Raw genomic sequence first — 27,687 nt, forward strand, 5'->3', positions numbered from 1 at the left:
AAAAAAACCTTGCTTTTCATCTACATTCTTACTTTTGGAAGGTGACCATCACAACACACACCTGCCTACAGCATCAATTTGTAGCCTTTGTATTTCCTCCTGTTCAGTTACAAGTACTAACCATGCAGCTAATCCTCTCAGGGGAGAATTATCCCCCATAGCAATGTGGTAGGAGCAGTCTGATCTGGAACACACTTCTGTCACTAATGTGACAGTCAGATGGATAAGAACTGTTTCTCAGGATAAAATATCTGGGAAACAGGTTGGTGAACAGTGGGTTATGGCCCTCCGCCAGTTCACATGCTAAGACAGCTAACAGACCTTGGACTTCTGGGAAAGGGAAACAGATGTTTCAATTTGCACAGACTGTTTCTCCTTATTTTTTATCCACCACAGCTCTTAGTGATGCACTCACTGTCCACTGCATAGGCACAGGGCCCCCAATGAACACTTACAGCTTATAACATAAATTTATATTAATGCATTACATCTTTTCTAGCAAAATCAAACTGAAAATGCTTTAAGCTATAGTTCCATGATCTGGAGAAATGTTTCTCATTGCATGATGAAAACACCTGCACTTAAAATAGAGATATATGTGTAGACATTCTTAAGCTACACCACAGACACTTCAAAAAAATTATTCCATCCATTTTGTTTGATAAACAGTCCTACCGACTTAGTAGATAATCATTCATATTAGCAGAAGAGTAGAAGTCATTTTAATTAAAACCTAACAGCTGTTTGAAGCCAAACTCTTCACACAATAGATCCTCACACCTACCGTCAGCATGGTTCCTGCCTGAACGAGTGGCAGGAAGGAGAAAGAAAAGGAAAAAGCAGCTGCTTTACCAACAATTTGCAGTCTGTGGATTACAAGCAAAATAAACTTTATCTAGGCAACACAGTGAGACTCTGGTATTTTCTCTTTGTCTTCTAAGCACATGATAACAAGGAACAATCATTATTAAAAACCCAATCTCGAACCACAACTGCAGCGTTGTTGAATTCAGAAGCAACCACATTATCACCTCCCTGTCATGCTGGCCTAAATTATAACTGATGGGGGAATGGGGGGGGGTGGATATAACAGACTGAAAGCTGGTATTTCCATGGCTGCTATTGTGCATGGGAAGTTTTCACCCCAGCAGACTTTTCACAGCAGAGCAGGGCTCTTTCTCATTTCACTACCACCACTTCATACTCAAAATGTTTCATACTTAGGTTACACTGCAGTATAATGATTTCCTATCTAAAGCAGGGCAAGTTAAGGTAATGAAATTTCCACTTTCAATTGCGATGGAGATTCTGCTTAACAAATATGTTTTTCATTTCTCTCTGCTGTTTATTTTGTATTTCTCTATATGAAAATTTTGGAAAGATCAAGTTTTACTTCCCAGTAGAATCTTTCATATATTCTGCAGCAGAGAATATGTCTGCTCTTTGACATTTTATTTGTAGCTATGCATTACTTAGGACGGGTAGTGCAGTGGGGATGGGCACTAAAAATCAGAAAGTGTATTCTAATGGACAAAATGTGTCAGGAATAATAAGTTTTTTTTTTTTTTGCTAATTAGCACTTTGAGTACAGTATGCAATTTTCAGCAAGCATTTAATAAAACCTGGTTGGATTGCTAATTTTCAGAATCCTAGAGGAAGTTCAAGCTGAGCATAAAAAATTTGGTTATATATACAAAACTCCTGTAACTAAAAAGGATGTGTCAAGGTTTCAACTTTACCTGATTAGTTACCTTCAAAATGAATTATGACTTCGGTCAATTCAGCAGAAAGAACCAAACATATATAACCAAGAAATTATGTACAAAACCACTATAAATACAGCAAATATTGGTCAAACTAAGCACAAGAAAGGACACAGCCACAGTGTGACAGGCACATTCATCTTAGTGAGGAGGAACAAGGAATATTGCTTTATTGTGTTATCCAACTGTGTATGTTTAATCAAATACCTTCCACAATGGATTTCAGCTGGAGCTAATGACCTCAGCAGACTACAGCAAAAACATTCTGTCACACATGTACTAATTTACTCCAACCTGTAATGTACAGCATACAGCTATAACTCATCCTAAATGGCTATAAAGGGAGGATGTCCTCAGGCTACCCAATGTCTAGAGACACCAGATCGCCACCAGCCATCAAAATAAAACTGAATAATAGAAACTTACTTCACAACACAGATTGCTTCTTTTTCTTTATATAATCACATTGCTACTACTGAATCAGCCAGCTCCACCGCACAAATCCCACAAGGCGTACGGGCACAACTCTTTACAAGAGGAAAGAAACCTTGCTTTGGTTCCCCCAAAGGTCAAGGAAATAAGTGATCCCATTCCACATGGAGCAAAATGAGTAAAACTGGGTCTTTTGTGGATTTATACCTTGTAACTGAACTCATATATGGATATTGCAACTGAACTCATATATGGATATATTAAAAACTGCTGGTTTTTAACTAGCAGTGGATACATCAGCAATGTCTCCCAATGTACAGCTTTTTTCACAGAAATTAATAGAGAATTAGAATCTGAGATTTCTAGCAATCTGTCAAAACTGACAGAAAATGACCCATGGGATAAAAAGAAGGAGGAAAATACAGGCAGACAATGTAATCACTTAAAGCCTTTTCACTTAGGAAATGAGAAAGTTGACTTGAAAAGATTATCATTAGAAAGGTATTTTAACCAAAGCTATGAGATTGTTGCATTTTCCTCCCTCTGGAATTCCCAAACAGGTGCAAGTCCAACTTAATCTGCTACAAAGTACTTCTAAAAAGCAAACTTAAGTCCACCAAAAGCATCTCTTATTCTTAAAATTCAGAAGTGAGATTGTTTGCACTCATCAGCATGAAATCTTACAGGAAAAGTCACTGTATCAATACTACAGTGATTTGAGGGAAACATTACAATTCTTACAAAATATACATGAACAGATGCCAAAAAACCATTTGTTCTCTCTCTCATTGACTGAGCAAGCCAATGAAGAAATAATGCTAATTTCAACAGTCAGAAGCAAGCATTTGGAATTTGGTAGAAAGTGAGAAAATCAGCATTGCATACACAAAAGGTAAAAGCTTCCTAAAACCTCTTAAACAGTAATATTAAAATTGTTTTACAATTGAAGAGGCAAATGAAAAGATGCTTTTATTTGAAAAAAAAAAAAAGCCTTCTGAAAAATTACACAGGAATTTCCTGACCTTTACTATTCCTGAGATCTTTACTAATTTCTTTTGGAGTTCTAGAATTCCAATACAAAAGAGAATCCTTTAATGGTTCTTAGCCCTCTCTGGAAGACCTGATGGATTTCCATTTCAGTTTGTTAATTTCATTATGAATCATTAATTTCTTTTTTTCTTTCCTGTTCTAAATATGCATTTCAAAATGGAGAAGAAACAGACAATGAACAAAAAGCAAATAATACTTTTAAGTAATTTCCTTGATTTTTAGCTTCTCCAGCATATATTCTGATAAGCAGATTTTCACAATGACTTTTTTCCTTAATTGAAGTATCCTGCATAAACCAGTAAACCCACCTTTGTTCTCCCAAGTAAACTTCAGCAAGCAAAGCCAGGAAAACAAAGGTCTTAGATCAAATAACATAGAAATTTTAAAATTTGAATACAAAACCTCCCAGGTGCAAGAAACTATCTAAATAATTAATACAACTAATTCACACATTTTTGAAATCATATCTGCACTATATGCTTGAAGCCTTGGAATTCCAAGCATAACAGAACGCCTCACAAAAAAAAATTTTTGGCATGGACACTCTACGGTAACTTATCTAAATCAGTTTCTCAATCCAGCATTTGATATGAACCTTGAATGAAGATTCAAAATCTTACAGCTATGCTTATTGCAATGTATACCAAAAACAGCAACTACAAAATTCTACATGTTTCTGTAACAAAGACATCATTATAACTGCAACTTTTATACACTCCAGAAAAAGGGAAGTGTTCTGTTTTAGTTCACCAAGGGAAATGACAACAAAGCAAGCACAAGGGTGGCTAGTATTCATAATGAGAGCCATAAATAAAGGAAATTATGTGCACAGTTATTCATAAGGTACTTTTCCTCCTTTTGTTTACCATCCTGTAAAGTTCCGTTCATGAAAAAAAACAGGAAGAGAGGAAAAGGCTGAAGCAGTCAAGACCATCGCTGCTGCTGTACCATTACTTTTGCAAAGACTAGAAAAACAGTGTTAAGTAAAAAGTGTCTAAACCATGTATCTTCTTGAATGCATTCAGTGGCTTGCACACAATGAAACAAAAAGCTATTCAAATGCTGCACGTAAGAAATTCCTCCCAAAAATTCAGGTTTCAAAACATATTTAGATTTTCAAATTTAACAGCTTATAAACAGTGCAAGATAACCATTGTTCTGTGTGATAAATGGAGATAAATTTAAACAGTATGAAAACAATGCTCTCTGCATGAAATATATGGCAGAATGGTCGGTTAAAGTTAATTGAAAAGACAACCAGTTACAACAAACAATTAAAGCAACTCCCAACTCTCTTGTCAGTTGAAATGATCCTTATATGAAAAGTGAATTACCTCCATTGAGATTCGTCTGTGTATCCGGTTTCTGAGACAAACTCCTGTGGGAGACTGAACCTCATCAGATGACGTTCCAGAAGCTTGATCACTTTCCCCATCCGATCCCATTTTCAAATTTTCATGAACAATATCTTAAAAATAATCCAAATAATTGAAAATAGTTAAACAGCAATGCCTCAAATAGCTCTTTTGTACAGAAGGAAAATAACTGAATCATTACTGTGCACTGAGTTACAGCAGAGTCAAAGACTCATCACAGCCATGGCAGACTTGATACACACTTTTTATGACTCAGTAATAACCACAAAATGAACAGGATTATTTTATAGGAAGTCTATGCAAACTTACTTGAACTGCAGCAAAACCCAATTTTCCAAAACGAAAGACAGACATTCCAATTCCAGCTGTAATTCCAAAAAGCCAACACCCTCTCCCAGCTTCAGTTCCTAAAATTCCTCAGTACCACTTCTCCTTTAGCTGCTTTTGCATATACAATGTTGCTGAGAATAATTAACATTTTCAAATCAGACTAACTAATGCTGGTAACCTAAATATATCTTCAGAAACTTTAAAGTCCTACCAAGAGGTATAGTAGTATTTTCAGAAATGGCAAATACAGAAGCTTCAAATAGAAAATCCCCTGGCATCCATGTGTGAAGTCAGGGGATGTATTAGAACCATCTAAATCAAGGTCCACAACATACAAGTGCATTCAGTAGAAGACCTGACTTTTAAGAGACATTAAGTGAAATCCGTGACCTTATGGAAGAATTTACCTAACTGCTTGAGTTATGTGATGCAGGACCTTCATGTCACCTGAAGTTGTTAATTTTTACACAATCCTTAAGATTCCTGCACATAAAAGCTTATGTATATGGTATGAACACATACATATATACATTGCTTTTAAGAACCAAAGGGTTTTTCAGACTTTGGAGACAAACACTGTAATCAACAAAAGAAAATCAAGGCAGTGTCATTACAGCATAAAGAGCCAAATGATTTGCAAAAGGACACATGGGAAAGTGGCCATACAAGCAATTTACTATGAGTAATGCTCCATCATCAACTTTGAAATAACTGAACGGCAAAATTACTCCAGAAATTAAATACCTATATGTATAAAGTAGGTGCTTCAAAAGGCACCAGTTTCCCTGCTGTCTCCTGATCCTTGTTAGAAATCATTATCTTCAACAAGGTGTAAAAGAACCTGAGGAACAACTAAAAATCCCAGAACTCTATCTCTGAAAAATGATAGTATTAGCTAAATACACAGAGATCAATTCAGCCTTACCACCAACACACCTGGAAGTATTTAACATTTGCAAAGCAGTACAGCCAATTAAAAAAGCCCTCAAAAACAAAAAGAGAAATTGCAAGTTCTACCACTATCAACAAGCAAGAAAATTGGATTTTTTGGGGAAAAAAGCACCACTAGAGCTATGTTTCATTATCTGCACATCTTCTAAAATATTTTTTATCTAGCTTGGCTCACATAGAGTCATGCACACTTCAAAGGAGTAAATTCTTCCTCAGTACAAACAATTTCCTTTTATGGAAAACAGAATGGATATAAAAAGAAAGATTAATTTGTAAGTTATTAGCAACACATATTTTAACTCAGAATACTGTAATTAAACACAAACAAAGCATGCATCTCATGCACAAAGCAAATTTGCCAGCAGTGATGCAGATTTATATTGTCTTTCTATCAAAAATCCACACTGAATCAGAATTTTCCCTGCAAGTCATGCTCAGATTTGGACTAAATGAAAAAAACCCCAAACCTGCACTCCTTATACAATGAGCAATCTTCTGATTTCAAACAAGCTAAATACTTATCAGTGCTTCTAAAAGCATGGCAATGCGAGCCACAGAAAAACAGTTTCAGAAAGTGGTTCCTAAAGATCAGCCATAGTTTTCAAGCTAAGCAGAAAAAAATGTGACTCTCTTCTGCTAAGCCTCTAAGAAATGTTTTCTCTGTAGTGACTTGACAGCTGTCTTTTTAAAAATCTCTAACAAACTGTGGAAAATTAATTTTATTAATATAAAAGCATTATTTAAAACATACTTGCAGCAAAGCTGTTATGCCAGCACTGTTATATCTGGTATAACAGCACACTCAGCATACTGTTTCTTTAATAAAAACTCTCCTTTAAAATACTTTTCTGAGAGGTCATGTAATCCAATTTAGCAATTACAGCTCTTTAGATTCTGTTAGCAAAATGAAGTGTAACAGCAACTGACAATTGCTCCCCAATCTGTTGATCCCCATGTTAAAACAAGCCCACTGGTTGGGACCCAAAGTCTACTGTCTTCATGGAAGCTAGGCAAGGCACAGTTATCTTGGCAATCTCACAAAATAAAAACTGACAAAATTAAAGTAGTACTGTGTTTTAAGCCATGGTGCAATTACATAACTTCTTTTTTAAAGAGACTGATTTATATTTTAAAGAGACATAATTACTTTAAATAAAGTAATTATGGGACAGATACTATCATATTTGTCACATTTAATTCATAAAAGCATTTTTATTATGAATTTACAAGTAAAAAAGGAGAATTGGAGATTCAATGCTCAGAACTACATAGAGCACCCTAGTTGACAAAGATAATTCTTCTTCTACTAAGAAGATCACCTGTGTAATAACACACAACTAAGAGCACTATTTCAAGAACTAGTACTACAAACCCATATACCTGGGACAGATAATGTAGCTGCAAGGAAATACTGTTCTTTGTAAATCAGGAATGTGAAGACAAAGAGGGTCTGTACCATCAAGTCTAAAAATGCAGTATTTCAGACTTATTTAAGACGATGCTTTGAATACCACTGTGATATGATTAATTCTGGTAAGTCTGGATAAGCTACATACCCAGAACCAAGAAGGTTTATGCAGGATACTGGCTGGAGCAAGCAAAAATGTATCATTAAGCACATGCATTTCCAATAGGCTAAATACCCAACTACTCCTATCTATAAGGGTTTGCAGATGTTTTAATTATTTTCTAAACAGATATAATTATAAGCTTTTTAAAAATAACTTGACTGTGCTGTCATCTGATATAAATGCATCCTTTTATCTGATTCAATTAAAAAGGCATTAGTAGAGCCTTATGTTCATTATTTTAATGGCATAAACCCCAGACTAAGGCATTAACCCAAACATTTTAATCATTTTTACACAGGTGCACAATGATGCTTAAATAAGCAATGATGAAAACCATTAAAATATTTCTCTAATTTCTCTAAGCATTTCTATAGACAAGTTTACCTGCATGAAAGCTTGCTTGCATAGTCTTCAGAGGTTTTAATCATTCAATAATGTATTGAATTGATTTCATTGCAATACCAAGCCATTCTCTTACATAGATTATTTATTTTAATGTACTCCACATATCTCATTAAATATCTAGAATGGCCATGTAATGAAAAGCTAGGTGCAGATAACTACAGTATAACAGGGAAACTACAGAAGTACATTTAAAGGAAAAGGCTGTCCTCGTTTCTGCTGTGAGGAACACACCACAGAAGGAATTAATACAGGGAACCTGCAGTGCAGCAAATGAGAACTCCTCCAAGTGAGCCATAATCAAAGTCACTAATTAGTACTGAGTCAGACTGCATGATCTTTCCACCTTACTTCAAATTATTACAAAAATAATCGTGTGACTTGCATAACAGATTTCTTCCACGGTGCACTTTTCCAAAGCTTATTTTTCTATGAAGTGGCTACACTGTACGATTAATTTCAGTGATAATTCAAATTGAGGAAGACCATAGTGAGAAATTGCCTTTGCCATTACCATTACTGAACTATGGAATGCTGTATGGAAACACCATTTCTTTCAAATAATATTTATGCAAAATGAAACAAAACTTCTCCATAACTGTATCAACACAACTGGCAAAAGCAAGGATTAACTCTCTCCTGGCTGTTACTGCAGTTCACCAGCACGGCCAAATTCAGTTAACTCTGCACATTCCAGGAGCCTCTCCAGAGGTGATGTTAATATAAATATGGAACAAAGACAGCTGGATTCCTTCTGCATTCAGCCAGGTCAGGTCCAAAAAAAGTTTATTACCTCTGGCTTCATCATGGACTGCAGCAGCTAAATGTTTCCAGAGGTACAAGACTGTAGAAGCTGTACAGATGTAACTGAACTAAAAAAAATCTATCACCTAAACCCTCATTGAATAGTTTCACAATCTTGTCTGAAAATCACTTCTATTATTTAAAATCATTCTGGTAACTGAATACTGAAAGTTAAAATTGCTAAAAAATTTTCTTAAAAAGGCATAGCTCAAAAATTTTTCCTTTACACAGCATTTTACAAAACATAAAGCTAACAGAGAATTTCCAAGTAGAAATTATTTTTAAAGTATTTTGGCATTTTACACATTATCACAACTGCAGAAACTCAAGTTCAACGCTCAAAAAGCAAATGGAACTCCAAAATCCTCCTGGGCTTCTCAGTCAACTTTTATAATGATAATCTCATTCAAACATGGGCAACATGAAGATGCACTTGTGGCAGGTCTCAATTTAATCTGGTTTTCTTTAACGAAATAACCATCCTTTACCTCACATGATTTTGTATTTCAAGGATACCTTTCTGATACCACTTTTCTACCTACAAAATAGAGGAAAAACTGTAAAGAAAAGAGGGTTGATGAAGAAAGCAAAGGAAAGTCTCATGCAGTGTAGCACATTTGACTATTTTGTTTCTGATGTAATTATCCCAACAGGGAAAACCTCAGCTTCCTGATGAGTAATAGCCATTCTCATATGGCAGGAACAAAATAAAGAAAGATGTGAAAAGGAGCAGAAAGAGGAGTTATGATTGCATATACCTGTACCTCTGTTTTTTACCACTAGATAACACATACAACTAGCTTGTATTTCCACCTAATAAGGAGTTTAAAAAAAGGCATTATCATATCCAAAGCAAAAAGATGTGTTTAACATAGACATACTGAGCAACCAGGCCCAGTGGAAAGTGTCCCTGCCCATGGCAGAGAGGTTGGAACTAGGTGATCCTTTGAGGTCCCCTCCAACCCAAACCATTCTGGGATTCCATGTTACACTCAGTACATACATCTATTCCATACTACTTAAAAAAATTAGAAATTCTTGTTAAGGGCAACACAAGTGAGAGAGTACAGGCACCTCTGTACTCAAACACACATCCTTGCTTCTCCTGTACTTAGTTTACATGTATCTAGTTTGACAAATAATCCAGAAAGACTACATATTCAGACAAAAACAGATTCCTCTAACTAGACAATTTTTTTTTTAAACTCTCTCTGTTAAATTCTTGGCAACTTAATTACTGGTTTGGCAAAAATGAAAAAGCAAATACTGTTTACAGGACTTGAGAGGAATCAGAAACTGATAGAGTAGTCAAACCATGCACACTAAAACCCATTTTCTTGTGTGATAGCAGCAGCTGCTAGAGTAAAGTCAAAAGGATATACATCTTTTTTCAGTTGGAATGGTAACTCAAGCAGTAAAAAGGGATTTTTTTGAACATGATGAGTGGTATTACACCAAAGGAGGACATAAAGGGTTTGACTACTATCTTGAAAATTCATAGCTTAATCTCAAACATCAGTTTATCGCACTTCTAAAGGAGGGCAGGAGATTGCAAAATAATATAAACTCTAATTAAGCTGTGACTTGCTCTCATTTTCTAGTATCAATTAATTAAGCATAATTTAAAATAACATAAAAACAGGATAAAACACTAATGGTGACTGGAGGCACCAATTTGACAAATTACTTGAAGAAAAAAAAATTCATAACTTATTTGCTTCACAGAAGCACAAATAGCTCAGGACAACAATAAAAAGGTAATTATAACTGAGTTGCCTGAATTTGTCACTGAAAAAACCATTTTTTTCTCCAGAACAATGAGATGTAATACAGCAGTTCTTTTAAAATTCCACATATAGGATGAATAGTACATTTATTGTACTTCTTGCCAATGCTTAACTGAGGTGGATACATGGGTTCTTTTCAAAGTATTAAGAAAGAATATTTTGTTACTTTTGCAACTTTTAAAGTTGTAAAAAATTCATGGGTGTTTTCTGTGTGCTCTTCTAATTGCTTTCTTCCTGAAAATCTTAACAGACATTCAGTGCCTTAAGAACAAATTTCTCGAACTCCAGAAAAAATTACTGCATACTCTGATATTTATTAAAGCAGTAAGAGTATCTGTACCTCTTGCTATGCATCAATACCAACATTATTTTTCACAGAAAAAGTATTTGAAACAAACAATGCAGGAAATTACCTAATCTGCTCCCATTTCTGGGCATTGCCATGAAAGAGCCGAGGCTGCCCCCGATGACGCTGTGTGGTCTCCGTAAAGGGGGCTTCTTGAAAGATCCCGTGTACTGGTGGAGAAATGAGTGCATGCTGTGAGACGTTGGAGGCCTGCCATTCTTCACAATAGGCTCTACAGTTCACAAGTATCAAAATATTCATTGCCACAAGTAAGGAGGATTGTCAGGAACATGCCAGAAGAAAAAAAAAGAAAGAAGAAAAGAGTTAGTAAATAGGAAATCACCAGCCTGGTAAAATTATCTTTCATGCTAACAGCAGACCACCACACTATGGCCATTTCTCTATTGACACACTATGGCCATTTCTCTATTGACACACAAGTACAAAACATGGCATTAAGTGTTACCCAAACTTCATTTTACTAAATCCTGTCACTCTGCTGCTGGACAAGTAAATGCCCTGAATACACAGTCTTAGAATGTCAATAAAACCAGAACACTGTAATTATTTTCTTCTGTCTTACTGCACAATGCTTCATCTTTACTTTTAAACAGGACAGCTGTTAGATCAACTATGATGAGCAAATTCAATTATAAGCCTTCAAAAATATTCTCCCCTTCAAAATTTTTGTGGGTGACTAATACCAAAGCCTTGCCACTGCAGATCTTTAGAAGAAACCATACCTGTCTACACCTCCCAGAGTTGTCATGCCATAATTAAAGTTATTACCTTCCAGGGTATCAAAAAAATTAAGCATTCAATTTTTTATTTATTTTGGCTTTCTATTGGTTTGTGTTTCAGATGGTTCACAGAGATTTAAAAAAAAAAGTTATTATCATTGATAAGCACTTTCTAAAAGAATGAAGTGTTAGAAATTTTAAAATCTCATTTACAAGTGTGAGCAGTATCTGGGTATTCATGTTCCCTCAGCAACCTGACTCCTCACACATGGAGTAGCCCTCAAGGATAGACATGGTCCTAGAAGCAGGCTAACTCTGAAAACATGAGGGTTTTTTTTACCCCCAAAAGAAGCAGAACAGATGCCCACTTGCATTGACTGTCACGACAGTGGACTTAGCAGAGCCACCAATGAAGTCATTCATACAAGAAAATAAAGATGAAATACTCTCACTTCAGAAACGAGATCAGAGTCATCTGGCAGCTACATGCAAGCACTCTCCCTATACTAGGAAAAAGAACAGAAGCTACGCCCAAAGAACAGTTGAGATTCACGTAATTTTGTTTTTCCATCATTTGATTGTTTTTAACATTACAGATTCATGTTTGGTTTTTTTATTACCCAGAAGACGGAAAAGGCAGCACCCACACACTGAGCAACCACAGTGTGAGTGTTACTGAATGGAGCAGCACCCACTGGAGCCAATGCTCCTGGGTGTGCTCAGAGCTTCACTCACGCCTCTGGGACAGGGAGCAGTCTGGGATGCTATTTCATCACTCCACCTTATATATCCACATGCAGGGATCCCAAAATCTTCCTTTACCTTCCAAAAAAGGGGAGTAAGAATAATATAGCTAGGAGAAGTATTTTATGGAAAGCAGAATTTCAATGGTAAAGGAAAGGAAGAGCAACAAATGCCTAATAACCTATGGAAAACAGGATCCTGAAGGGAACACCCTCTCTCCCCATATACACAAAAACCTTCTAGATACATTATTATGATTAGTCTAAAGCAGAGACAGGAGTACACAAACACAATTACCCAAGGACAGGTCAACGACCCTAAGAAATAATTATACAAGGAATTTTTGCATATAAACATGAACAACACAGTGAGACAAAAAAATCAAAAAACATTAACTCATCTGCTGCAGGGAAAAAAATAAAACCCCTGGGGGAAAAATTATGCTGCAGACCAAAAACAGAAAGGACATGTCAGCACTGTTACAAACCTGCCTGCATCCTTTCATTAGCATCCTTCATAAACACAGCGCTGGAGTGGCTGAACATGAGGAAAAATACACCACACATCTGTGTATACGTCTGTAAAGCATGATCAGGGTCTTCAAATCCCTGCATATCTCTGTCCCTAACGCTCATTTCTGTTCTAATCACTTGCACCACCCTTTTGACTTAAGAGCGGTGCCAGGTTCATTGTTGCATGCCTTTAACAGCAGATTTATCCTAGGGCAGCAGGCAGCAAATTCCCCATCAATTTTTAACAGAATCTATTACTACCATGGCAGGACACAGGCTCACATTCAGCACAACTACTGCTTTTGGTAAGTTAACAAAAGCTTTTTGCTTTCCAACTTTCTTGCTAATTTGAATTTGATTAAGTTTCTAGTCTAAACACCTCACACTGAGTTTAGATGCAGTGGTGAACAAATGAATAGTTCCTTGTATGTTATGGCTTTTGTCTACTCATGCTAAAAGCAATCTACCTTCATGAACTGTGCAGTATGCAAAAGAGGCCAGAATTTATGAATACACTGAATGTCTGCGTAGAGATGGAGTTTTATGTTCATTACTAACATGACAGTGTGATGCACAGAGATAATTGAAAAAATCTGTGTTCCTCATGGCACTGAAAAATTTGTATGTATTTTACAGTTAAAAACAAAATTCTTAAAATATCCTAACATATGCAAAGTTCAGCTCAAATATAGGGACAAATACACATCATATTAACAAATAAATTTATATTAAAATGAAAGATAAATGGTTAATATCATAAGATCCAATTACACAGAAATAACTTTTGTCACCATAGGAAACTATTACTTTCCTTTACTGTCTTAAGTACTGTACTAAATTGTGGAGCCCATTATAAAACTTTGCAACAATAATTTAGGTCAAATAGTAGGACAGGCACAACTACTGGCAAACAGTGAAGTGAAGGTTACAGAAACACTCACGTGACACTGTATTTCTGACTAAGACAAGTACTAATACTGCTAGTTTATAAGTGGGGGTTTAAAATCCTGATACATGTTAATTTACAAAAAAGGAGGGATTGTACAGCATATGATGGTATAACGTGGGCTTGCATTTTGGAAAGTATATTTGTTATAAACAATTCAGTGTGCACTGCCCTATGCTAGGAGCTTCTGAAGAAACAGTTGCATGAATTCTGCATTATGTTACCTCATCCCTGCAAATGTGACAGTAACAGCCAAGAGTTGCAGCAAATATTGAAAATGGTCAAGAAAACCTTTGCCGGAAATTAATTTACAAGACTGCTTATTACAGTTTTCATGCATTTAGGAGATACAAGAATTTTAAAAAGTGCTTTTAAAAAAACTATTCAACTCCCTCTCTCTCCAAAGTCTCACAAGTACTTTGTTTGAAGTTACATTTTCATTTAATTCACATCCATTTTTTCATAATTATTAATATGTTGAATCACTATATTTAAAGTACAACATGGCAGTTCTAAGATGCAAGTTTAGTCAAGTGTCTGGCCTTGAATAAAATGTGTCTAAACTGTAAAAGCTATATGCCTTTACTACATATATCTACAGAAACTGCTTATAATTTATTTCTGGGATTATAGGTTTGATTAGTCTTTAAAAAATGTTTCCCCTATATAAAACTCATAAACATACCTTACTTTAGTGTCACTCTACTTGGTAAATATAACTCAGTAGCCATGTGCTGCTGTTGGTTTAATACTCAGCTACAGGCTAAATGAATGGTGGAAATTAAAAGGTCAGTAAAAAACCACTAAAAATTCACAGTGTGGATCTACTGCATTTTGAGATCATGCCCACATCTGGTACTCCTCTCTCACGTAGATTACAACAACAGAAGCACGACACAACCCACAGACTCACTGAAGGGCTGAAGAGGGCACCTGGGAATCTGCTGCATCCATCACCTCATTCAGCACAAGAGTGAAAAAGCCAGCCATGGCAGGTTGCATACTGCACACAAAATGATTCTTCTGTGGAAACTCCTTGCACAGGATGATAAAACTACCCGAACTTGCAAGAGTCAAAAGGAGACTGAACAAGCAATCTGCTCAGGGTTACTAACCACACAGAGACTTGCCTAGTTCAGTAAGTCTCTGAGCTAGAAACTGATACAGTACACTGGGGAAATGATGCTGTACTTTGTACTTGTCCTCAAATGTCATCCTCAGAGACTGGAGAACAGACAGGCAGAACTCCAGCTGTCCTTACAGCACAAGACTTCTGCAGCACCTGGACATTTACTTGTGTTAGCTGTTGCTGTCACAACCATTCCAGCAAGGGTCTTATTAGCCATTTATCTCCAGCTCTCTTTCCTCACCCTACAATCTGTAGCTCCAAACCAATAAAACAAACTGATATAGAAAACAAGTTGAAACAGAGACTTTTCAGTGGTTCTTCTTATATTGTATTTCATCAGTTGTTATTACATTCTCTTATTTTGGCTACAACATCATGTAATCTTAGACTCATCTTCCAAGCAATGCCATTTCAACATTTTCATTTCTTAGGCAGCATACTAAACTATCATGCAAATCTAGTCTTTCAATGTGAGAGAAGTTAAAAAACATTCTCAATGAGAATATTTATAACTATACTAATGTACAGGATGACCACATAGTTTTCATTGTCCCTGAACAATTCTTGCAATAGACACCCTTTAAAAAAGAACATCCACATACGCACATTAGTTTTATATCTATAAAAACACACCCTTCTTATTTTAAACACCATGTCCATGGTATCTTGTTTAAGTGTGCACCTTCAGCAAGGGTTAAAACTGAGCAATGCATGGTGACTGTGCACTGTTGTATTACTTGATGTTCAAGTTTGGTGAGTGCTGAGTAACCCTTTATATAATTTGGATCATTTTCTTGTACTTCTCACATTCTGTTGTTCAAACCTCTGTCGCTGTTGCCATAACCCAAAATAAATCCAACAGCACTGTTCAAAGAAAATATTGCTCAAAATACAATCAGTCTGGCTTAATAATGGTTGAAGAGTTGCTAGATTATGAAATGCTTTGGAATACACACACCTATTTTAAGAAAACATTGTACCCAATGAGGTACCACTGCTTTCCTTTTGAAATAAAGCCAACACCAATGCTAACCAACATACAAAACCATAAAACAACTCAAATGAACCACTGAGACAAATCAATTGTGTAAGCGGATGAGATTTTTTTTTTACTTCATAATTATGAAAACTGGCAGAGCCAAGTAGAACAGCAGTGTATATAACCAAGAAACCTGTCCAAAGAATTAACTAAACCCAACAATTTTATAAAGAGGCTTCGTCTTCTTCCTTTAACTGCAATTTAAATTAACCAAAAACCTTGACCTGAAATTATTCCTGAGTTAAGCAATTTTTCAATGAATCCACAATGTTTCTTTTCCTCATCCATCTATTTTTTGATAACAAAAACCCACACTACCACTTTCTTTCCTGTGCTGGATTTACTTAACTGGATTTACTTAAGCTGAGCTCCAGAGAGCCTGCAGAACTGCTGGCATTTCTTTGCACAGCCTCAGCAACTGACATACTGTCACACGTCAGTCAGCTGGTGGATTAAAGAGAGAAAGTGTTTTCATTAGGAATGTAAATGCATTTTAAAACACTTTTTATGAATATATATTATCACATACTCAACTAAGTCTTTCTTTTTTTATGTCCCATGAGTATCACTATTATGTGACAAAGAGACCAAGTTGTTTTTCAGATCTCACTGCCTAAATTTTGCAATGGTATTTTCTTCAACTAGCTTTAACAAGAATTAAATCACCAGCCATACAAGGTGACATTTTCCCTTAAATCAAACATCACTGACAGAGACGAGTATGTCTGCAAAAAAATGTTTGATTCCACAATCACTATCCATTCTGGACATGTAAACCATATAAATACATACTTTAAATTCATAAAAATAAAGTTAAAATACACATGTGGAGATTTTCTAATCAAAGTAAGAAATACTGAAGACTTAGCATTTATGATTACTGATTTGGGTATAGAATGGGGATTGAATCCAGGCATGCCCATATTCTAAGTAAGGATGAATCTTTGTGACTGTCACAATTCATTGCTTCTACCAAAAATGTGCCTCAGGGTTCTTCCCCCTGCCTCCCAACAAGAAAGTAATGTAATTTTGATTCAGGTTTTTGAACAAGATGACTATGGGGTATACAGAGCACACATGCTGACAGAAGGATGGAGGCAGAACCTCACTTGACACTTTAAGCTGCAACTTGACTTTGGACTGGCTCACGTGTAAGAAAATCTCACTAAGTGTCTCAAGAATCCACTACTGGATTTTATAGGACAGGATTCAATGCAGTTTCTTTTCCACCACCTTGACCTCACCCTTGCTCCAGAAAACTTACAAGGTTTTTTTTATCATTTCCAATTTATGGGGAATGCAAAAGTGTCAAAAATCTACATTTGTGAAATTAAATATTCATTCTCTGAACATCTTTGCATTCATGAAGCTTATACTGCATCATCACAACATTTTAGAACTATTTATGTAGGCTTCTCAAATGCTACTGTCATGTAACTTACTCATATTTCAGCACCATCTACTACACATTCATTTACCTGATCTGAATGTTAGGCTCTGCTAATGATTATTCAGTTTTTACATAACAAAACCTGATATATATTTTTTGGAACTGAAATATAAAATATTTTGAACAAACTGCTAAAGAAGCTGCTGTCAAGAAGCCCTATTTTTCTTCAAAAAATCTAGAATGTAAGCAGGTGAATTTCTGATATTATAGAATTGGCATGCTGCACTGTATAAATTTTAATTAGACTGCTGTAAGGCAGTCAGACCCACTCAGTAAAATTAGTTGATTGCAGGTGACAGCCTCCATATAAGATACATTTAAATAACCCAAAGCAGCAATACACTTGCTATAGATGTACTCTCCAGGAGCTGGATGAGGAACACTCCAAAATACTGGGTATTTATAGATTATTTTATGGGTTTGTTTCCTTGGATTCTGTTATGTGATACCCAGGAAAACACTGAGTCACTCTAAAAACAGAACAACCACTCAATACCATTTAAACCAGTGTTTGTCATTAAACAATAAGATGAAATCCTCAAACTACTGAATATTACAATTTAAAAATTTGGCAAAACTTCAAGGGATTACTCCCATTGCTCAAATTAATCTATTTGAGTACAGCAGCCGTTCCAGAGCAAATGTTCCTCACCTGCACAACACAAGGCAAAAAATACTGGTAGAACATTTGAAAAAAATATGCTAATATAACCCTGAAGAAACACAGCTGTCACCCTCCTCTGAGAAATGAAGTACCTCAATTATTAGAATGCAGTGTAAAGTCCTATATACCTTTTTTTAAATTTAGGACAGAAAGGACAGATTTTTTTTCTGTCTTAATGACAGAAACAAACTACAAATACACAAGGCAAAGAATGAGATCAAGACTTCTAAAAAACACTATAGAAAACCTTTCAAAGTTATTTCATGCAGAGTGAGGTTTTGCCTTCTAGGTATGAAAAAAATAAAGATCACAATCAAGTGAAATATATTGAAAACCAAAACCCTGCCTTTAAGATTTATTTATTTCATACTGCTCAGAAGGTAATTCTCAAGATGATATTTTTGGTCATCAGAACCTATACTGGAACATAAGCAAGGTAGTTCTGTACCTTAGGTCATATCAAGCATAACACACCATCAGTTTAAAACTGTAACTGCAAAAGGCATCACACTACACCAAAACCTTCAGAAAAAATATTTCAGCTACAATTTAATTCAATGCATGTCGATACCACAGCCAAGATACAAGTATCCCTGGCCTCTATCCTTGCATTCATAGAGACAACTCCCAATGCAAACATCTGTGAGACCAGGCTGCCAACCAAACCAGAGAAGAGAGGATCTGGCTCCTTTTTGTCCTACTTTCAGAAACAGTGTTGGCTACTTATGTGCATTTTACTTTTCTATAATTAACGACTCCACCTGAATACCATTTGAAAAGCATCTCTGCATATTCATCAGTGAGCCTACACTAACAAAAATCTGGAGTATTAAGACAGTCCATTTCTGCATCTAAACATTATGTTCCCTGCCAAACTTGTACTCTACTTCTAAGGAAACATTTATGAGTGGACAAAGCCCCCACACAGCTCTTCAAGACTATGGGTCTCTGCAGCATGCTTTCAGGCACTGAATTCTCATGCTCATTTCACTTTATAAGCACTTCCACATACGAACAGAGCCTCTAGGTATTGTGGGAAGAAGCAAATTAAAACAGAAGGGAAGAAAGAACACTATGTTGTGCAGCATACGTGGGATGGAGAAACCGTACTGAACAGTAATAACAAAAAAGGATGCAAACCACAGCACAGAAGAGTACATACAGACTATAATAAAAACATTGCCAGTACAGTGTAAGGGACAGTACAAGGATCAGTGTTTAGCTGTGACAGCTACCAATTACTCACAGTAATCTGTAGTTCTAGAATGAGTTCTAGCAGTTCTGGGGATTTCTTCTCCCTCTACCCACCCACATCTTCATATTGATACTTTCCTCCAACATCAACAGAGAAATTTTACCAATTTATTACCAGTAAGCATTTCTGTGCTCATATTTTCAATTCAAGAACACTGTCTTGAAAATATGCTGCAACACACTGTTTTCCTTCCATACTCAAGGAATTACACATAGCAGATGGAATGGAAATTTCTCAGCTCTGTTGAAGATGACATGAAATGATTAAAACTACAAAGGCATTTGGATGTTCTGAGACAGTATTGCAATGTGTTAAATTGTAAAAACATTCATCCCTCTTATCAGAGTATTAACTAGCCATTAATGCCTTAAACCTAAAAAACACTTACGCACTTTACCGTAGCTGATCCTTCCATTATTACTCACACCTGTAAAATTACAAAAAAATTATGCAAGTGTTCATGAGACTGGATCCTATGATCACATCACTGAGCTAAAAGAGACCAAATGAAAATAAGTATTATTTTACAAATTCATGTAGCCATTTCTATCAGAATGACACCTTTTTTTTGCTTACTATGCACATGTGTATTTATCTGTACCAAAAACCCCAACAAAATAGACGGCTTTCCAAGTTACTTATAAATTAATGCAAGAGCTGTGGCTGTATTTTGGAATGTGTCTTGCAATTATTCTTAAAAGCATGCTTGGAGTTTGTGATAGTGCATTTCATAATGTTAGACAATACAGCCACATTTTTTGCTTTCACTAGAGATCATATGTGTTTGAAGTATTTGCATAAATTTTACACTTAATTAGGCATTAAATATGCATGATTTGGATGTCACTTCTAGCCAGATTTCATTAGTGTGTCATTGCCAAAGAAAAATTTAATGGGTAAATTTAGTTATCAACTCCTACAAATTATCATTTTATATTGTCAATATTAATCAAAATACATATAATAAGGTAAAATCTAGAATTAAAAAAGCAAGCATTGTTAGTATGAAAAATTAAAAATAAACAACAAATCCACCTAATTGGTTTTATATGTTGAAACACCAGAGACCAAGAAAAGCTTTTGTCCTCAGATGAAAGACTACCCCAAAGTATACTTCCTACAGTCCACAGTTCATAAGGCTTCAGCTATATTATTAGGTATTTCACTGGTCCCTCTATTTTTACAGTTTATGACCTGATTTGGCAGTGCTTCCTCACCCAGAAGCCAATTATGATGAACATAATTTGTATGAAAGATTAAATTATATATAGGTTTCTGGTCACTAAATAATTTGATGGTGTTCCAAAAAACCCAAGCCCAATGGTTGTTCTATATTCAGTGCAACAGCTCTGCGCTACTGCATTGAACAATATGGGTTGATCCCTGCTAATCCCATTTTGCTGCTCATGGATGAGTGATGCATACTGAGATTGTACTGACATCACACGATGAAGGAGGCTGTGTATTAAATGAGACTGCATACAAAAGGGGAGCTGATTCAGTGGTACCAATGCACTGCAAAGAAATCAAAAGTTATGGATCTATTTTTGTTGCCGTGAACTACAAATGGGACAATTTGTTCTACATTAGGAGTACTGTTCTTTGAATCTTGAAACAACCCACTCAAAGCTGCAGCAAATGACAAGGTGGGCCTCTGGATGGGAGCTGCAGTTAACTTGAAATCACAGGCAATTGTTTTGGGAGAAAAAAACATTTGACAGGAGGGCAATAACACAGGTTATTGCAAACAGGTGACCATAAGGAACGGTCCCTAATACTATGTACAAGTGATCTACATCTGGAATGGCAGGTGCTGAACTGCAACTTATAACAAAGATTTTTACAGAATATATCTCTATATGTCTATATACATATTTATATAAAAATTTATATATATAAGTATTTTGCAGGATATAAATCAGATGGAGATAAGTCTGGATTCTAGGTCAGCACAGATGTGGTTTTCTATGGACACAGTCTCTACAATCTCCATAACCCAGTAACACAGCTGTTTCCCAGGAAGGAAAAAAATAGCATGTATAAAATTATAACCCTCAGTGAACACAGCCATCAGCATGGAATGACAGGAGACAAGATGAGCGATTTACTAGAAAGGAAAACTTAAAACAAAAGAATTGGACAATAACAATGGAATTAAATTTTGCTGTAAAGGCCTTCAGCATTCAGGATCTAGTCTTGCCTTCTGACCTGAAATGTACAGTTTCAATCCCCTTCAACTCTTATTTCTCAAGTTCATGATGTAATGCTTGAAAATAAAGCACATATGAAGAATCACTTTCTGAAGATTATTTGTATCCCTGACTCTAAATCTCTGTAGACTAATATACTGGCATGCCTTTGATTTACTAGACATTAAGTTTCTTCAGGAACAGATTCAAAGCCTTTTAACTGGGCACATTTGTTTCTCTGTTCCACAGGGTAAAGGAGCTGTTTGCTCTTAAATGCAGAACTAAGGAGATGGTTACTCCTGCCTCCTGAGATCAGCACCACCACAGTAAAGGATGTACTTTCAAGATCATAGTGCAGCTATCACTTTAAAATATTCTTCAAGAGACTACATCCTCTCATGCGTCTCAGTTGGATATTTACAATTAATGCAGGCTTTTTAGCACTGTGATTTTGTAAGACGCCAAGGAAAATCTTTCTCATTGAAGCACTCTTTTGTCAGCAAATTTTTTTAAATGCCCACTGAAGGATTTTTTCCAGGCAATGTTCTTTACTAAACTAGTCTTTCACCAAAAGAGAAAAATAATTTCTTGGCTGTTTTTTCAACAATCGTTACCCAAAGCCCAATCCCTCTGGTCTGTCTGAAAAAATACTCTTTCCAAAATATCTTCATCTGTGGGAAAGTTAGAGCATCCTTTAGAAAAGCAAGACTAGCTAGAGCAGCAAGCATTTTCCAATCCTACTTTCTAAGAAAAGTAGGGTCAGAAAGGAAAAACAAAGGAGAACAAAAATCCACAATGTAGTATCCTGTTCACATCTGCAAGATGAAAGATAGCACAAGTACTAATAACTGCTTTCTGGAAGAATCTGAAAAAAGGTAGCAAGTGTCAGTAAAACTTTTTTTAATGACATGAAGTGATGAGTTAAAGATTAGGCACAGCAAAGTACAGTTTATACTCTTTGTCTTCTTTCAAGAGGTTCTACAACACCTTGAGTGTATCCAAGAAGACTGTACTAAGGCACCAACAATGTTCTGCAGGTATAAACATTGCATATGTCATTATTACAATTTTAATATGCAAGATTCCCTTTGGCCAATGAATTACCATGGAAAGTAAAATAAAAAGAGCACTAAAAGCTAGATAAGTAATTTGAAATTAGGAACATTTTCTTGAATTGTATTTTTTACTTATTTTAACCCTTTAAATATCTACTGACAAGATAAGCTTGTCACAGTTTGGTGACAAGCATGCAGACATCCAAGTTTTATTTTTGGGATTATTCTCAGATAAATATTACAAGCTGCAAATGGTTTTATAGATGGCTTAACATGGCATAAGCTCATGCTTCTGTAAACAGGTAATTGTGTTCTCTGTCCCTCGAGCTGATACCCAGCACATGGTCCAGTTTAAGGTAAAATCTTTTTATTCTTCCTGGATTCAGTTTCAATGAATCAATTCAGCAACCCAGTTCAGTACACTCAACGATGCTGGTAACAATTTTTTAATGTTCATTTCTCAGCATGAAAGTAACATTCTTTGCACTTATTTACATAACAAAATCAATCTTGCAGAAGTATATACAGGTCTGAAAAAAATATGCATCAGTAACAAAGGCGAATACAAGCGAAATCACGTGGGACAAACTCAGTGTCTCAAAACCGACTTAACAGATAATGCAAAAGTACTGCAATTGTTGCTGCAGAGTAGACCTGCTATATCAACATATAAAAAGTTGTAATAAACCTTGTCTCCCAAAATACTGGGCATGGTCCATATTAAAAACAGGACAACAGCAATGAATATACCAGGGATTGAAGGTAAAAATGAAAAACGTTATTAGCTTTGTTTTGCCAAAGGTAAATTCTGCTCTCAAAATCTTGTTATGCAATGTATCTTGAACAGAGTTTTAAAAATCTGCAGGGCAAATTCCATTGTCTCTACCTCCGCTCAAATTTCCTGGCCCTGTCAGTTTTCAATGGGAAAACTCAGAATCCTTTATTGTTGTGAAGTGGGGCAAAAATAAAATTCAGATCTCTTGATGAACAAAAAAATCTTAGATATCAGCAAAGCAAAAAATAACACTAATCAGCACTGAAGATGAAATATGACTTAAATGCTGCAGCCCAGGAAGCAGAACAAGCAACAAAACCTCTTCCCGTCATTATTATTGCAGATTGCATCCAAAAGCGGCATCATCACTAATGGGGACTTTACAGCAGCCAACACATCTATGGGATCAGCCAAAGACTTATGTAAGAATACAGAGACAAGCTGGTTATCCTGAATGTTTCTAGTCACCTTCATAGTGGTGAAGAGAAGTACTTCTGAGAGACATGAAGAGATAACAAAATTTAGACTACTGCACTGCATCATCAATGTAAGGTAAACAGTTTTATACAGAATGCTTAAGCAATTAGTCAATCATATTACTAAATAATGATTTTGAGAACAGACTGAATTTGAAGCCATATGAAGCTGATGTGAGACTCACTAAACTCATACAATGGATTTCACTATACTGCAAGAGCATCTATAAGCCTTGGTGCACACGACATAAAAAGATAAATTTAGGTAGCTTTTGATAAATAGCTGTATGACAGTTCAATACCAAAGCAAACCAAACCAGTATGTAATACCATATCAAGCTGTTAAAAGAACTAGGGTAGTGGAATATAAGAAAAAAAAAAGGTTAGAGAGAAAATCCCTGCAACCGTGAAAATTTAAATAAACCCCAGCAATGCTCACTTGAATAGGGCCTGACAAAATTCTTACATTTTCTACAAAGTAAAAGACATGCTTACCGTTATCTTTGCTGCTGTTTTCTTCAATTGTCATTTGTTCTGCTAGCTCAGACAGCGATTCATCGATGGTCTGGCTTCCTCGCAAGGTTAAGGAAAGTCTTCTCTTAAATTTTTTCATTCTATCGATATTGAGTCTGGCTTAAGGAAGCCTGAAAACAAAAATAAATAACAAAAAGTGAGAAATAATTAGGTAATCAGAAAATGAAGTTTAATTGACTGACATAAAAATGCAGGAAGGCTTACAGAAAACTTGGGCAATATGCAAGTTATACTTAAAATAATATCCCTAAGCAAGATTACTCTACTGGACTGAAGATGAATGTGTTGAGAGGTTGATGCCCATACATTTTTGCAATTTTTATTTCTATTTGGGAAAAAAAAAGAACATTTGGACTTGTTTGGATTTTTGTTTTAGAAAAACAGCTAACTTCATAACCAATTTTACAGTCCAATAATAAAGGAAACAGTCATCTGAGAACTAGATCAGTGTGTGCTCTGTGGCCTCCTCCACAGTGTCTTTCACTAATCCCACTAAGGAGAAGGGGACTGTAACCCTTTTTCTTTTTCAGCCCAATTTTTTATGATGAAAACTTACCAAACTCCTCTCTATTTTACCCTTTTTACAAACAGAAGAAGGGGACAATGCTGAAAGTCTTAAACACAAAAGCAGTTCTCAAACACCATCCCACCTAGAGAAATAGAATGACCAGGGTCTGGTAACAAAAGTCTGGCTTAGAATGGATGTTTCCCTTAAGAGTCAGGCAGTAGGATGGAACTAGGAACAAAGCAGAAGGCACTTTGTCCCTAGAAAGCTGTAAGCAAACAAACCATAATAACAAAGGTCCAGGTCAATAAACATGCTGCCACAAGTCTGAGCTGGCAAGTGAACTTTGTGGTGCACCATACATGTGCCCTTGCACAACAAGAGGCACATTTCTGTCTCTCCTTACTCCATATGGACAGTTCACCCTTGATGTTATTTCTCTCTAACTTGTTCATCTGCTCATAGACTCCAAGAATCACATATGCAGTGTTCAACACAAGCACAGCATACTGAAGTCTGAAATGCTTGTATATTTTTCCCCCCTCCCATGAGGTTCTTTGCCTTCCAAAAATTCATAATTCACATATAAAATCAAATTTTGCTCAATGTTCTCATTTAAACAGAGAAATGCAACAAGTAGTATGCCAAAGATCCACATTTAATAACACATTGTGAATACAATTCTATATTGACAGTGTCCTGTTAAGTGTACACATTTCAACGAACTTACTCTTTTTTTAAGCTGCTTCATAATAAAAAGAAGAACAAATTGGTACAACAAATCTGAAAGTGGCTGCTGAAATTCTGCTGGTGGTAGCAGAATTTCACAAGATTAGATTGTTTAGGACAGCAAGACACACATTAGGAGTGGATAAAAGAAGACCTTTGGGATATGAGCTCCAAAGTCTGAGACGAACAGTAAAATCACCAGCAAAGCAACAGCTGCATCCCAGGGGAAAGAGGTGGATTACAAAACAGGGTAACTAACACCTCAGACAATCACAGCTACTATAAAGCAAAATCATTCAGGCACTAGGTAGAGATACATAGGAAATAAAATATACTGCTGTACATACAGTTAAGCCAGCAGTTTCTTAACTGCCCCTTTAATGCACTTCTGTATGTGCAATAAAGCCACACCTAAGCATGAATAATTTCACTCTCTCAAGTCAAAAGCAGGATATTCTTATTGTTAAGAAACTGCATTCAGATAGCAATCCAAAGGGAACATTCATTTTTCCTGTTCAGGACCAGGCTACAAAGATGTTACTTAAAAGTGTTTTATTTATTTTCAAAATAAATGCCCATGTTTCTCTAAAAAGGCCAATTTTGTAAAAAAAAATTGGAAGGACACATCATTTATGTGTAGTTTTACTCAATTGTCCCATGATGTTTTTCGAAACCTGCATCTTCCTACCTGTATTATTCTCAAAAAAGGATACATGCAATTTTTAGCTATGTAATGCCCTAAAGCTATTTGACAGCACAACAATTTCTTTCCAATTTTCCACTTGGGCAGCAACTGAAAAAACAGGTGCTTTTAAAGGGAAACACGCTATTCCTGGCTTTTGATCCTGCAAGTACTTAAACCTGCACAATTTTTTAATCAAAAAGGTCTACTGCTGAAGAATATTACATATAAATTAACAGACATATGGATTAGAAAATCCAGAAAACATCTGAAACCTCAAGCTAATTAAAAAATCCCAAAGTATTTTGTTTACTATAATTACAACATTTCTCCTGTTATGGCAGGGTTTCATGGATTAATGATGTACCAGTTTTGCTAACATTTGGAATTAATTCATGGCTTGATTTTCAAATAATTTAACAGTGAAACGGAATGAGGAGTGGGAATCCACATGTGACAGAATGTTCTCGTCTACTGAAATGTATGTCAGCTTTTTAAAGGAAAAGATGCTCACTGATATGAAAACAAATTTTTCTCCCTTAAGCCACCAGTATTCTTCCTAGTACAGAATTGTAAAGAAGAAAAGAAAAAAAAAAAGGAAGTATTGACTAGTACCTAGCACTTAGAATGTCCTCTTTTCAAGTTCTTTATTCTCATGGCCAGCTGCAGAAGCTGTTCATTCTTGGAAGTTTAAGACAGGACATCAGTGAAAAAAGCTTTGAAAATATGATCCCTACAATGCAAAACTAACACTGGTTCTCTAAAATGACAGTGCTTTCACAGAAAAGTCCAAATTGTCTGATACTCATTTTCACCACTTAATAGCAGATGCATACACTTCCTATCTCCCTTTAACATTAAATTTAGTTTAAATCCAAAATGGAGTTACTTGATTAGTAATATACATGTAGAAGCAATGTTTTCTCAAATTCTTAATGACTGTGAAAAGAATAGTTATTTCTACATTTAGCTTTAGAACAGAGCCCACAGGCTTGACTATTCTATTCTGCAAATTTCTCTACTCTGAGTAAGTCATACCCAAATCAAGTATTTCAGATGTCACAGTAGATAGAGGCATACACTTGAATGCAACTAATGCAAATTCTAGTCTCCTGCAGACAGAATGAGGACAAGCAATCTGATATGACACACTATCTGATACAACCTACAAAAGCTGGCAGAGACATATTTGTTCAATCTTAATACTGATATGAAATAAAAGAAGCAAAACTGTATTAAAGGAACTGCTGCTTCTTACAAACAATCTGCAGCCTAACCCTGAAAAACTGTTCTTTTTGTCTTTAAAAGTAATATAAATTAATCCTTGAAAACAATGCTAAAATCTACCTTTTCTACTTTCCAACATTCACTGTCATTAACTCAGTTTACTTCACTAGTATTAAACCCCTGTCTTGAACCCAACATCTTTTAAAAGTGATCTTTATAATACA

At 35.7% G+C, this 27,687-nt stretch overlaps 1 protein-coding gene across 4 annotated transcripts in view; it reads right to left on the reverse strand.

Annotated features, from left to right (window-relative positions):
• CDK17 (cyclin dependent kinase 17) overlaps positions 1–27,687 on the reverse strand; it is a 91,759-nt gene that overhangs the window by 30,438 nt on the left and 33,634 nt on the right. For 3 of the 4 annotated variants that reach the window (XM_054272086.1, XM_054272067.1, XM_054272077.1), the window contains exons 2-5: positions 24,282–24,430; positions 19,680–19,718; positions 10,880–11,044; positions 4,580–4,713 (exon numbers count right to left, since the gene is read on the reverse strand). In XM_054272086.1, the coding sequence (XP_054128061.1) occupies positions 4,580–4,713; positions 10,880–11,044; positions 19,680–19,718; positions 24,282–24,399 (456 nt within the window). In that variant the 5' untranslated portion in view covers positions 24,400–24,430. The remainder of the gene's footprint in view (positions 1–4,579; positions 4,714–10,879; positions 11,045–19,679; positions 19,719–24,281; positions 24,431–27,687) is intronic. The other variant, XM_054272094.1, reaches the window with a different exon arrangement.

The sequence above is a fragment of the Melozone crissalis genome, unplaced genomic scaffold, assembly GCF_028551555.1.
Source record: "Melozone crissalis strain CALT ecotype California unplaced genomic scaffold, PUWL_Pcris_2 ptg000004l_1, whole genome shotgun sequence".
Classification (NCBI taxonomy): domain Eukaryota; kingdom Metazoa; phylum Chordata; class Aves; order Passeriformes; family Passerellidae; genus Melozone; species Melozone crissalis.